At 52.5% G+C, this 12,519-nt stretch overlaps 1 protein-coding gene across 17 annotated transcripts in view; it reads left to right on the forward strand.

The window, feature by feature from the left end:
* Positions 1 to 12,155, forward strand: part of RGS6 (regulator of G protein signaling 6) — a 612,180-nt gene extending 600,025 nt beyond the window's left edge. For 13 of the 17 annotated variants that reach the window (XM_024998112.2, XM_010809582.4, XM_024998111.2 and 10 more), the window contains one exon: positions 7,710 to 12,155. In XM_024998112.2, coding sequence (XP_024853880.1) covers positions 7,710 to 7,876 — 167 coding nt within the window. In that variant the 3' untranslated portion in view covers positions 7,877 to 12,155. Of the gene's footprint in view, positions 1 to 6,195; positions 6,658 to 7,709 lie in introns of those variants that run through there. The other 4 variants (XM_024998119.2, XM_024998122.2, XM_002691051.7 and 1 more) reach the window with 3 other exon arrangements.
* Positions 12,156 to 12,519: the final 364 nt, after the last annotated feature.

Here is a 12,519-nt window from a genome sequence, read left to right on the forward strand (position 1 = left end):
ACGCAGCAGGGAAAGTGGAAATGCACAATTTGGACAGGAGGCTGGGGAGTCTGTGCCTGGGCATCGTGCCACCCATGTCGGGCACAGCTGCTGAGCCCCTGTCACTCTCGGCATCCCTCGTGCCTGTCCAGTGGCTGATTTGTCCCTGCACAGATGGGGACTGTGGAGGAAGTTCTCCCATCACCCACCAAAACTAACAGGTAGAGGTCGAACTTTGCAAAAGAGCCCCAGAGGCGATGAGCGTGATGAGGGGACAGGAGTCAGGAGCGCAGGAACAGCAGCTAGGAAGGGCTTCCCCCAGCCAGCCTGCTGCGGGGATTTGGTTCTAACTGGAGTGAAGCATCTGCCTGCCCTTCCTTAGGAAAGGTGAACATCACACCTGCCTTTCTCCTCCCAGGACTGTTGCTATGGAGATCCCAGGGGCATCAGCACCTGTAACACAAGGTCACAAATAGAAGTGGCAGCCTCACTGGCCTGTCCAGCAGCCACCACTTTAAATCCATGAGCACCAAGCAGCAGTGAGCTGTGCCTCAGCTTAGTCCAGCAGCCAAAGTCAAAGGGAAGCCCGTCAGGCAGAGCAGAAATGTCCTGGATAATCTCAAGTTTATGCCCAAGAGCTGAAGCTTCTTTCTCAGTGAGGCTGAGAAAATCACCTTGGCCTGCCCAGAGAGGTGACCTGGTATGGGCGGGCCTGGAGGAGTCCCTAGTCCTGAGCATTCCCACCTGTCCCCTTCCTTGAGAGTGATGGTCATGTACCAAGGAGACGGTGGATGAGCCATCAAGGCCACTGACCAGCTGTATATGTTCAGGCTAGTAGCTCAACCTCATGTGTCCAGCAGGTGTTAAAGGGAGACCTAACTGGCAAGGATGCTGTGGACATGGGCGCAGGTGTCTGTCAAAGGCAGAGCGCACTTGACACACAACAGCTGCTCAATGTTTGATCAATGGATGGCCGTGGGTAACTGTCCTTGACAGCTAACCTGTGTCTCTTGTAAGGGGACCGTCCCCATGCTGCTACCATCAAGGTCTGGGCGAGTACAATAGGGGGGCACTTGAAAAAGGAGGGAGCAATGCCACCCATGCAAGAATAAAAAATTCAAACAGAAAGTCCCTGGGAGGTAGGACATAGAGGTTGGTCCTCTCACATTTAGTTCAGACAGGAGGGCTGGCAACTCATAGTTGCTAAATTTAAAAAAATAAGTTAAAAAATAAAGCACTGCTAGTTGCCAATACGGAGTAGAGTGAGGTGTCTGAACCTGGTAATTGTTCCAGGAACATTTTGTGGGAATTGCTTTCAGCATGCGTGAGTCCACAGACCCACCGTTGACATGAGAAAATGTGACTACTTATTTATATTACTGTACATAAGATGGTGGGCTGTTACAGAAGAATCCATTGTTTTTATTTTGACCATATTCCTTACTTTTTAAATAGGTTTAATGTGCGGTGCTAGTGGTAAAGAACTTGTCTGCCAAAGCAGGAGATATAAGAAATGAGGTTCGGTCCCTGAGTCAGGAAGATCCCCTGGAGGAGGACATGGTGACCCACTCCAGTATACCTGCTGGAGAATCCCATGGACAGAGGAGCCTGGTGGGCTATAGTCCATAGGGTCACAAAGAGTTGGACATGACTGAAGCGACTTAACATGCATGCACATTGTGTATTAATTCTTTATCCAGTGAGGTTTTTTTTTTTTTAATTAATTCAGTTTCAACCTATCTTTTGATTTGGGGACTTGTTGTTTTATATTTGTGGTATCTGATTTTTAAACAGTTGAATGAAGAAAATATCTTAAAACCAAATAAAATGCCCTTCAGCTCCTGAGAGAGATCAGAAAGCTTAGCAAGGACCCAGGAGTAACACAGACCCCAGGAGAGGATCTTGCCACAGGGGGCCTGCCCCTCCCCCTCCCCAGCCCCACCCCACTCCCATCCCCTCAAAGAGTGAGAAAGCCAGAAGCAACCTCTCTTCCCCAGGTGCTGCTCCAGCCTAGCTCTGCCATGGATCAGCTGTGGGTAACCGTTGGCTAGTTCCCACTTCATCTGCCCATCTTGCTGATGATGGAAGAGGAGAGTCAAAGTGTTTTCAAAGGATTCTCTATCACATGTGGATTTTCCCACAATCCCCCGACAAAGCTTCTCAGCCCTAAACTATCCCGAGCAAATGGCACTCTCGCCCCAATTTTAACCATCATCGAGAAAGGAGATGCCGCAGAATTCCTTACATTTCCTTTTGAAATCATCCCTTTTGCCTTGCTCAATGGAGAAGGGGCACCAGGGTGACCAAGCTCCAGGGAAGTCACCTAGGAAGTCGGGCAGGTCCTTGGCCTCCACCTCCTGATAAACGCAAGCAGGACCTCTCCTTTCTACCCAGCTCTTAGTCAGGGGCTGACCGCTCTCCCCAGTGAGTCCCCTACAGACCTGTGACTCCACACACACTCCTCGTTTATGGACTTGAGCATCAACTACTCATAGGTAAACTTTCAGTCTCCTTGAAAGGACAGCTTATCTCTGGGGCCTCCTACGTCTTGCCTGCTGAGGTCACCTCATAAGCCCTATTCAGCAAAACACCATTTTTCATTAGCAGGGATGAAAAATGTCTGTGTGTCACCACAAGGTGATCGGCTAGGATCGATGGAGAATAGAAATCATGTTCCAAATTAGTTCTATTGCAAGTTCTAGTTCCTCAAGCAGAGGAATCTGGGTTTCCCCCATACCGGAGTGGGAAGCTTTGAATTCAGCCAAAAGGCAAGGTTGCTGGGACAGCAACTGAAAAAGAGTAAGGGGTGGAGAGTTTCAAAGCAGAGATGTGATAGATGGATTAGTTTTAATCTTTTTTTTCTTTTGAGGCATAATTACACGTGGCAAAATCAATAGATCTGAAATGTATGGTTCAATGAATTTAACAAATGTATGTACCAGTGTAACCTACATCCCATCACCCTAGAAAGTTCCCTCATGCCCCTTTTCAGTCAATTACATCCCTCTGCCCTAGAGACGACCGTGGTTGATTTCCATCCCCCTTGTAGCCTGGGTTTGGATTTAGTGGGCTTGCAATCTGTAACTGTGGTCTTAGGTCATCTGGACAAATCAGCAAGAAAATCTCATCAGCAGCTCAGATGTCTCCACTTTCTTAGTGCTGCAAAAGGTCCTGCCCCTGAGCTGCCAGTGCTTGGCTCCTCTGTCCCCAGTGTGCCATCTGACCCCCCAGGGCTACCCCCTGAGCCACAGCCCTTCTCCCAAAGAGGTTAGCACCTGTCTCCCAGGTAAGTGAGTGGTGAAGCTCTTGGTAATGGTGACGATGCATGCTTTGTTGATTAATACAGGGACGTGCAATGCACAGAGCCACGGCATGTCAAGCAGCATGTTGATTTTTACTGAAGCACCATACAAAAGGGAGCTCTTCCTTTTGTGCATTTCCTTTTAGAAACAAAGGATTCCATGACCACCTTCTTCCAGGCTTCTAGCCATCAAGATGGCTGCAGAGCTGAAATGATTAGTAAGCGAGGAGGCTGGGAATTGAATGTGTGTGGGTGTTTGTGATCCCAGTCCTGAGCCCGTGGTCCATGAAATTGAAGGATCCCAAATTCTATTGGATTAAACTTAGCCAAATGTCTCGAAGGTGAAAAGCGCTTTGTCTGAATGCAAAGCTTTGGTGTCTCTGAAATGTACCTTCTGCAGCTCAGTTCTTAATCACCGTATATTTTTTCACTTGGACAAAGGCTGCCGGCTAATAGCATTTTCAACCATCTTCAGCTGCTTCACTCAACTACGCCAAGGCCTCAGGCTGAGCTGGTAGCAGTTTCCTGGCACCGTGATCCATTCCCAACTGACCAGCATTGAGGAACAGCACACATTCACACCCTGAAAAAAACGCCTTCCCCCTGTAACTATGCAAAATGCCAGGCAGAGGCAGAATGACTGCTCCCCTCCCTCAGTGTCTCCTGCAAACCCATCCAAACTGGAGGATGGGGGTGAATAGGAGGGAGGAAAGAGCCCTAGATGGTGCAGGGCGGGAACTCTTCTCTCTCTCTGGGCAGTGAAGGTAGCTGGGAGCTCCCAGCAAGCCCATAGCAGCACAGACCTTGAAGCAGCTCATCTCTGAACACCTCTGCTGTCAGATTTCACTTTGATCCCTGAAAATTATAAGAACCTCAGCTCTTCAGAAGAGAGGCAGCTGCTGAGCCAGGGTGATTGCAGGATTTCTTTCCCCCAAGCCGGAAGGCAGGCATGTAGCCTTGCCTGCGTCCTGCATGAGTAACCACCTTCCAGCCTCACCCGCGAGGTCACTGCCTAGTGAACAGATTGCAGTTGGGCTGGGCTGCCCCTGGACCGCCCTGAACGCTCACGACCTCCTTTAGCAGCAGAACTGGCATTTGGTAAATGCACAGGTGCAAGAGCAGGCAAGGGAGGCAAAAAATGCCAAGGAGCACCACCTGGATGGCTAGAGGTTGGGAACATTCTCCAGGCTGGTCATCTGCACCCCACCCCTCACCCGTGAAGCCCCGAGCCCTGGAAGCAGCTGGGGGAGAGGAGGGGAAGGAGGGATGGGCTGGCCACAGGTCTTTGGAGTCAGAGCTGTGAGGCTGAGCTCCAGGACTTAGGCAGGAAGAGATTAATTAGCGCCTCCCAGCCCAGCCAGCTCTACAGAACAGGGAGGTGTGGAGGGTAGGGATCCTCAGGGCTAAATTCACCTCCAACAGACAGACACACAGTCATCCAGAAACAGAATCTCTAACCTCTCTCAGCCACAGCCCCCTTTCCAGCCAAAATGACCTCACTAATGAGAATGAAGCTGTAATGAGGGTTCGGATGCCTGGTAAACCTTACCTTCTTTGTCTCTGGGCTTTTACCGTACCCACTGGCAACAGACTGTTATAATTCAGAAGCTTTAGTGATTCCTTTTGTTCACAGCCACCAGGTAAATCAGAGCCATGAAGGCCATTGTATGGCAGACCTACAACATATATATTTGAGTACTCGATACGTAATGTGTGGCCCTGTTGGAGGAGGGATGGAAAGGGAAGGGAGGAGCTGGTATTTGGTGTGTGGATTCCACAGCAGTGAGCAGTACCCAAGAGGAAAGTGACCTTCCTTGGTGCATTTCCTGTAAGCAAGGATGGACAAGGGTGAAAGGGACTAGGGGAGGTTTGGTAGAGCCCCCCGGACTGGAGACCTCTGGACTCATCAGTCCCTATTTCCCTGTGCTTCCTGTCTTCAGGGGAGCTTCCCTGATGGCTCAGCAGTTAAGAATCCACCTGCAATGCAGGAGACACAGGAGACATGGTTTCAATCCCTGAGTCAGGAAGATCCCCTGGAGGAGAAAATAGCAACCTGCTCCAGTATTCTTGCCTGGAAAATCCCAAGAACATAGGAGCCTGGCGGGCTACAGTCCATGGGGTCGCACAGAGTCAGACATGACTGAGCGACTGAGCAGACACGCACGCACCTGCCTTCAGGCCTGCACGGAGAAGCCACAGTCCCAGGTGACCACCTGGATGAGAAATGCCTCCAACTCCGTGTAAGAAAGGGCAGTCAAAAAAGTCTCTGCTACATGTGTGCTTAGAACCAGGCTAGAGGGAGTCCTCGCAGATCAGCCTCTGCCACCTATAAGCTATTGTTGTACCTAACCCACTGCACACAGAGGAGGAGCCATCCTTCTTTTAGTGATTTGCAAGAACTGGCACTTGAAACCCTCTAAGATTTTTTTTTTTAATCTGATTTTAAAAATCCTTTAGCCCAGTATAAATGTATCCGGCTGCAGGCTAAGTTTAGTGTATCTGAAGATTCAGATAAGGTTGCTGATGGGGAGATTGTGTGTGTGTGTGTGTGCGTGTGTGTTAAGACAGAGGAGGAAAAAAAATGAAAAGTGCTGTCCAACGAGCAAAAATGAGGAGTGAAAGGGGGGAAAACAGAGCAAAGGGGAGGTAGATGCAGACTGTCCAACTGTGCCTGAGGGTGTTTCCATTTCTGGACAAGCTCCCATCCATGCCATCGGAATTCTCAAAGTCAAGCTGGCACGTCCTTCTGTGGAGAGCTTAGCCAGATGACACATTGTCTTGTGTCCGGCAAACTCACAGCTCGTATTGTTCGTTTGTTGGAAATGCCCATTATCGGTCAATTCATCAATCAGCAGGTTTATTGAGTACCCTACCAGGCTTCACAAACCTGATCAATTTTTTCTAATTACATCCAGCGGACATGTAGCCAAGCCCAGTAAACAAGACGAGCCCTCACATCCCACTTGGAAATGAACATGAGGAATTGCCGGCCCTTGCAACCTCACGCTGCCAAACGCTGCAGCACATGCTGACGGGCGAGCGCGTGCTACCCTCGCAGATGGCGCTGGTGTCGCTGACCCACTGTCAATAATAAGATGAGTTCTGAGTGCTTTCTCAGACACAACAATCCATTTGCTTAGGTCCAGCCATACTCTCGTCTAGACCCCTCTCTAACGCTATGGATTTCAGTGGAGAGTGAGCAGGGGATGGGTTCAGACTATGGCCGGGAAACAAGCAGGGGACTGAGCCTTGCTCGTTGTCCTCCTGGTGTCCAGCCCCACATCAGAGGCTCCTCAGCTGCCTCCTTCTGGGCATGTGGACAACTGGCCTCTCACAGGAGGCCTCTATGCCCCACGTACAGTAAGTCTTTTTTTTTTCCTTCCCAAAAGAACAAGAACGGCTATGTAGTTTGTAAGTGAAGGGCTGGTAAGACTTCCTGAAGTGGAGTCATCAAAGTCAGCCTCTGAGTAACATAGATGGAGACCAACATAGGAGCGCGTTGCCCTGTGTCCTGTAGCCCAGGCCCCAAACCTTGGCGGATACCCCCAGACCTTCCCAGTCCCAGAACTGGTCATCAAGAGGTCCCACGGAGAGGGAATTCCTTGGGGATCCAGGGATTAGGACTCCGTGGTTCCACTGAGGAAAGGTGGTGGGGGGGGGGGGGGCCTGCATTCAATCCCTGGTCAGGGAACTAAAATCCTACAAACTGCATAGTACAGCCAAAATAAGTAAAAAATAAAGTTTCGATTAAAAAAAAAAAAGGATCAGGGGCTTTCCTAGGGTCTGGTAGCTAAGCGTCCATGCTCCCAATGCAGGGAGCCCAGGTTCAATCCCTGGTCAGGGAACTATTAATAGATTCCACATACTGCAACCAAGACCCAGCACAGCCAAATAAAAATAAATTTTAAAAAAATTTTTAAAGAAGGGGTCCAAGGAGAGCTCAATCCTGTGTTTCAAATAGAATTCCTTCTTTCTTCTTCAGACTAGTTAATTCGTTAGTTCCAAGTCACCCAGATCCTTAGCCATCGTCTGCTTGGGTCAATCTGACCCCTGGGTTTTACTAGTCCCCTGGGCCAACCTTTCCTTCCTCACTTGGATTAAATCAAGTTCAGAGGCAGCTCACAGGCATTAAGAGATACTCCAAGGGTTGAAATCCCTGGCTGGGGAAAGTAAAATCCCCACACACTCAAAAGAGGACCAACAGCACACCCTCACCCTCTAACCTGGCCCCCTGAGTGCTGGTTGTCCAACTGTCTGTGGTTAAGGCTCCCAAACCTGGAGATCAGAGGGGTTGGTGAGCTAAGTGGTTTAGCCTCCGTGGCTCATGCAACAATTAACCCACCTGTCTGGCTCTCTGTGTCTGTCCTGTGCGTGTGTGCGTGCGTGCGTGCGTGCGTGCCTGTGGTGCCCTCTGTCGCTGTCTCTGCAGGGAAAGTCACTGGCGGGCAAGCGCCTCACCGGCCTGATGCAGTCCTCCTGACGGTCCCCGCCGCAGGGCCCGGGCCCGAGGACCACGCGGGCAGCCGGCGGCGCTCCACGTCCGCGGACAGAGCATCCCTGCGGGGAGATTTGGTCACTGTGAAGGAGAAGGCGTGAGGGCGGGGCCACGGTGGGGAGACGCGGAGCGTGAACCAGAGGGAGGCCAGCGAGAGCCCTCGGAGGCTGGGGTCTGAGGGGCAGAGGCCCCTGTTTACAAACCCCTCTCCTTGTACAGTCGTGCGCCAACGCCTCGCTCTGTAGGAGGCCCCAGTCCCTCCCGTGTTCTGGGGAGAGCGCCCGGCTGGGCTCCTGCCGTGACTGTCCCCTGAGGTTCCATTCTATCATACTCCTCCCCGCTGTCTGGAGGATCACACCTTCCAGCAAACTCGAACTCGAGAGGACCCGCCGCCCCCAAGCACATTCAGTATTACAACCCACCGCCTGTGGTGCACCCGCGGCGCCCGCCCCAGTCACACCACTGTGTCCCAGCTGCCTCCCGCCTGCCCCATCGCTGCGGCCACCGCGTGTAAGGAGCCGAACCGGGCTGCCCTCACACCACGCCCCCGCCCCCCCAAATCACAGTCAGCACTGAGCCACCTCGTGGATCGCAGCACTTCACGTTCTTCCAACCCCCTTTGAGGCCACCTTCAAAGGGGTCACCACAAGGCACTGGCGGCTGCCCCCTCTCCCGTCAACCGTCTTGAGGATCCAATACCGGAGGAGGCACTGATGTCGATGAAAGAGCTTGTGGTTTAACGGCCCTGAAGGTCCTGACCATCTTTTAAAATTTTTGATTATTTCGTAATTTATTCTGTTGCAGCCCCTCACTCCTTGGTGTGTCCCCGCGTGTCTTACTTAAAATAAATGTGGCGGTGAACTTGGGGGCCCTTGGGATCCTCCCCTCTGACAGCCCCACGTGGGAGCTGGGGGATTCAGGCTGGGAGTCCTGGGTGTGGCCGGGCCCCCGGGGCCAGGTCTCAGTTGTGTCTGAAGCCGGGGCAGAATCTGCCCAGGGGGGAGGCCAGGACCCACTGGTCCTCTGATGGCCTAGCAAAGGCGCTGTCCTCCACAATGTCCGTGATCATGGAGAAATGCAAGCACAGAGCTCAGCCTGCAAACACCTACATAAGATCCACTTGTGTGTGTCAGAACGACCATCTGCCAACTTGGTGGCGGGGGAGTCATGCAGAGCATGGAGTCAGGTGCCTGGCGCACAGTAGGTGCTTGGCAAATGGTAGCTATTACTCTCATTGATGTCACTGTCATTATTGTGACTCCCGTGAGCCCTCGGACAGAGCGGTATAAGCCATGTGCTCTTGAATTCAGACACTCACCCACCCCACCCCCATACCCTCTCCCCCCCACTACTATGACCATCTTCCTTTGATGTATCTTGGCCAGAGGTAGAAAATATCCTTCGGGATTGTATAAACAGCAAACACAGAAGCAAAACAGCGATCACTGGTATTTCTTTACTTACGTGGGCAGATTCACCAGCTGGTGAGTCTCATAAGCTTGTTTGCAGGCACTGCCTCCTGGGTGCTCCTCTAGGACCACCTTTCCAAGCCCACCTTTGTGCTGTGTCCCCAGGGCACCAGCTTCCATCCCTCACAGCAGGGCCACAGAGGGCATGAGGGGTCGTGATCATGGTGGCACCCCAGCGGATTCTTGAGCCCTGCACCTCAGTTTCCCCCATGGCAGTAGTTGGTCTCTTTTAGAAGGACAGTGGAAATTAGAGACATTCTGTTTCATCCTCAGAGTGTCTCCAAGGGGGTGCTATACACCCAGGTTCCTGGCAGACAGTCCCTGCAGCCCTTGCTCGTTCCAGGAGACCTGGACACAAAACCAGGCGCCTGGCAAACATCGGGCAACTGCTTGATGAGGAAATGAGTTCCCTGAAGCCTTTTCCCATGTTGTGGGATCTGCTGACCCCCCTCCTCTCTTCATCACATGCTTTTGAATCCCCTTGCTTTTCATACCGATCTCCTGTTGCTCAGGCTCCCCTGCACCCAACATTGCCCCAAGGAAGCAGCTCCTGCCAAGGTGCCCCGTCCATGCTGACACTGATGCTCAGGGTCTGTGGATACTGGCAGTTCTAGAACAGCAGGTCCCTCTGTGCCCTTAGTTATCCTGGGCAAGATCCTGGCTGCCTTCTGTCCTTCCTCCTGGCTGCAGTCAGGGCCCGGGTGGTCTCCCTGGCCAGGATGTTGGTGCCACCCAGCTGAGGTTCCTGAGGCTTCGCCTACCCTGGAGCTCCCCAGAAGGGTCAGAGACAGGTGGACTGCAGCCCTGAAAAGGAGCGGGCTGAGGGCATCCTGACACCTCTGGGGACATCCCGCAGGCTCCATAGACGTGAAGGCAATTTCGGATGGATTCAAACCCAGAGCAATAACCCCCTCATCCTGCCTCCCAACCAAGGCACACTCTGTCTTGTGACCACCATCACGTGCCACCCCCGCCAGCAGGTCACACCCAGAAATGGGGGAGAGAACAGGATTGTGCCACCCAAGTTGGCTAATCCAAGGGCAGCCTACTCGACCTAGTTCACATAGGCTGGGCACTTAGTCCAAGGGCAGTTTACCATGCAGACCTTAGAATGCAACTACATTTAGAGAAAGTTTCCCAGGTGGCGCTAGGTAAAGAACCCAGGCAGTTAAAGAAACTGCCTGCCAGTGCAGGAGACAGAGACACGAGTTCAATCCCTGGGTTGGGAAGATCCCCTGGAGGAGGGCCTGGCAACCCGCTCCAGTATTCTTGCCTGAAAATTCCCATGGACAGAGAAGCCTGGAAGGCCATAGTACATAGGGTCGCGCAGAGTCGGACACAACTGAAGCAACTTAGCACACACACTTGGAAAATCTGGTCTTGGCCAGTTCCCCACTGGCTTGGTTGACACAACCAAAAATTCAGACCTAGATTAAACTTTTGAAGGAGTTCAGTTCAATCACTCAGTCATGTCCGACTCTTTGTGACGCCATGGACTGCAGCATGCCAGGCTTCCCTGTCCATCACCAACTCCTGGAGGTTCTGTAGCAAAACAAACTTCGCTTTTTTTTGCCCTGTCTTGCCTTAGGTGCCCTGACTGGGCATGGTCTCTGGGTCTGGAACTCTTCCTGATTTGGGCTCACAGAGCAGAATACGATGTCAGCAGCCCCACAGCCAAAGCATCAGGGCCGTCTTAGAAGTGACCACCCACCCGTTGGGGCAGACACATAGGCGCCAGACACTGGGCATCTGACTAGCATAGACTTTGCCTGTATGGGAAGAGTCAAGCTTGTAGATTGGCATGGGTAAATGCCCAGCAGCAGCCACAGGGCCTGTGCAGAGCAGCAGGAGCTGTCTGGTCAGAGGAGAGAGCTTCTGCTTTTCCAGGAAGGGATGCTCTGTCCTGCTGGGAAGGGGTTGCTATGCCCCAGGAATTTAGCAAAGCTGAGCCCACCAGGGCCATCAGAGGCACTGTGCTCCAGGGCCACCCCTTCCAAGGGTACAGGCCAGCACCTGGGAGGGACCTCTTAGCCCTCCAAGTTGCTTCTCTGAGCAGTGAATCACATGGGGACGTGCTCTGGGGGCCTTCCCTGTAGCGAGGTTCCTGGTGTGTTCAAACTACCTCACCAACAGGCATGACCCAGGAGCCTACCACCCATCTGGCTCCTCGGTTGGTTGTAGAAGTTGATGCTTTTCCTAAAACGCACCCCTCTCATGATGCTTCAAGTGCATGGGCTTCAAAAGCCGCCACTAGGAAGTTGTTCCAAAAGCCCAGAAAAGACTGAGCGCTGCTGGTCTTTGAGTCTGCACGGGAGATCTTCCAGCAAAGTCCAGGAGCTGAAAAGTCCCAGGGGGGAAGTAACATGTCACCACCCCCCAAAAGGGCTGGCTGAGCTGAGTATGTAGCAAGGACCGTGTGTGGCACAGTCCAATTGTGGCCAAATGAATCCCTGAGAACTCACCACAGGGCCCTCTGAAGAGAGGGCTGTGCTCATGTAACCATGGCAACAGCAGATGCCAGCAGTCTACTCCTTAGCACCACCCACTGATAAGGCAGCCCCCCTGGGCACAGCCCAGGGGCCATAACGTAGCAAAGTAGCAAATGTAGCAATAAGGGGCCCAGGCCGTAAAGGGACAGGGTCCACACGACCCGGCCTCGGCCCTCCCCTAAGTCCCTCGTGAGGGCTCAGAGCCAGCTGCTGTCAGCTGTCCGAGGAGGGAGGCCCTGTGCCCGCCGAGCGTGCCCGGTCTATATCTCTGCCCACTCACCGCATGATCACGGACACGTCGGCATGGCCTTCTCATAGTGCATGTGGTTCTCATTAGTTTATTTTTCTGGAATTTGGGGATTGGACCCCAGAACCAAACATGCTGGTACCGTCTACAAATAAATGACTTGAACCCACTATAACTAGTTAACTCTGTGTGGCTCCTTGGTTTGGGGGTTTGTCGGGCAGGATTTACCGCTAGAAAAAAATATCTACCACCCCTCCCCGCTCCTCCCCGCCCCCTCCAACACACACACAGCCTGTTTCCCCCTCACTCCCAAGCAGGATGCTGAGAAGCTCTAGGGTGGGGAATACCTCCTAGTAGGTTAGGACAACTGTTTCACGGGAAGGCTAAAATGCCCCTGACTCTGCCGGGATGTCCTTGACTGCGTGGTCTCTATGCCCCATTGTCTGGGCCCGACCATAAATCCCAGGGGCCTGGTGAACATCAGCAGTGGCCATTGCTGACTTTCAGTGGCCAATCTGACTTTCTTAACTGAAGTCCCA

This window comes from Bos taurus, chromosome 10 (genome assembly GCF_002263795.3).
Source record: "Bos taurus isolate L1 Dominette 01449 registration number 42190680 breed Hereford chromosome 10, ARS-UCD2.0, whole genome shotgun sequence".
In the NCBI taxonomy this organism is placed as follows: Eukaryota; Metazoa; Chordata; class Mammalia; order Artiodactyla; family Bovidae; genus Bos; species Bos taurus.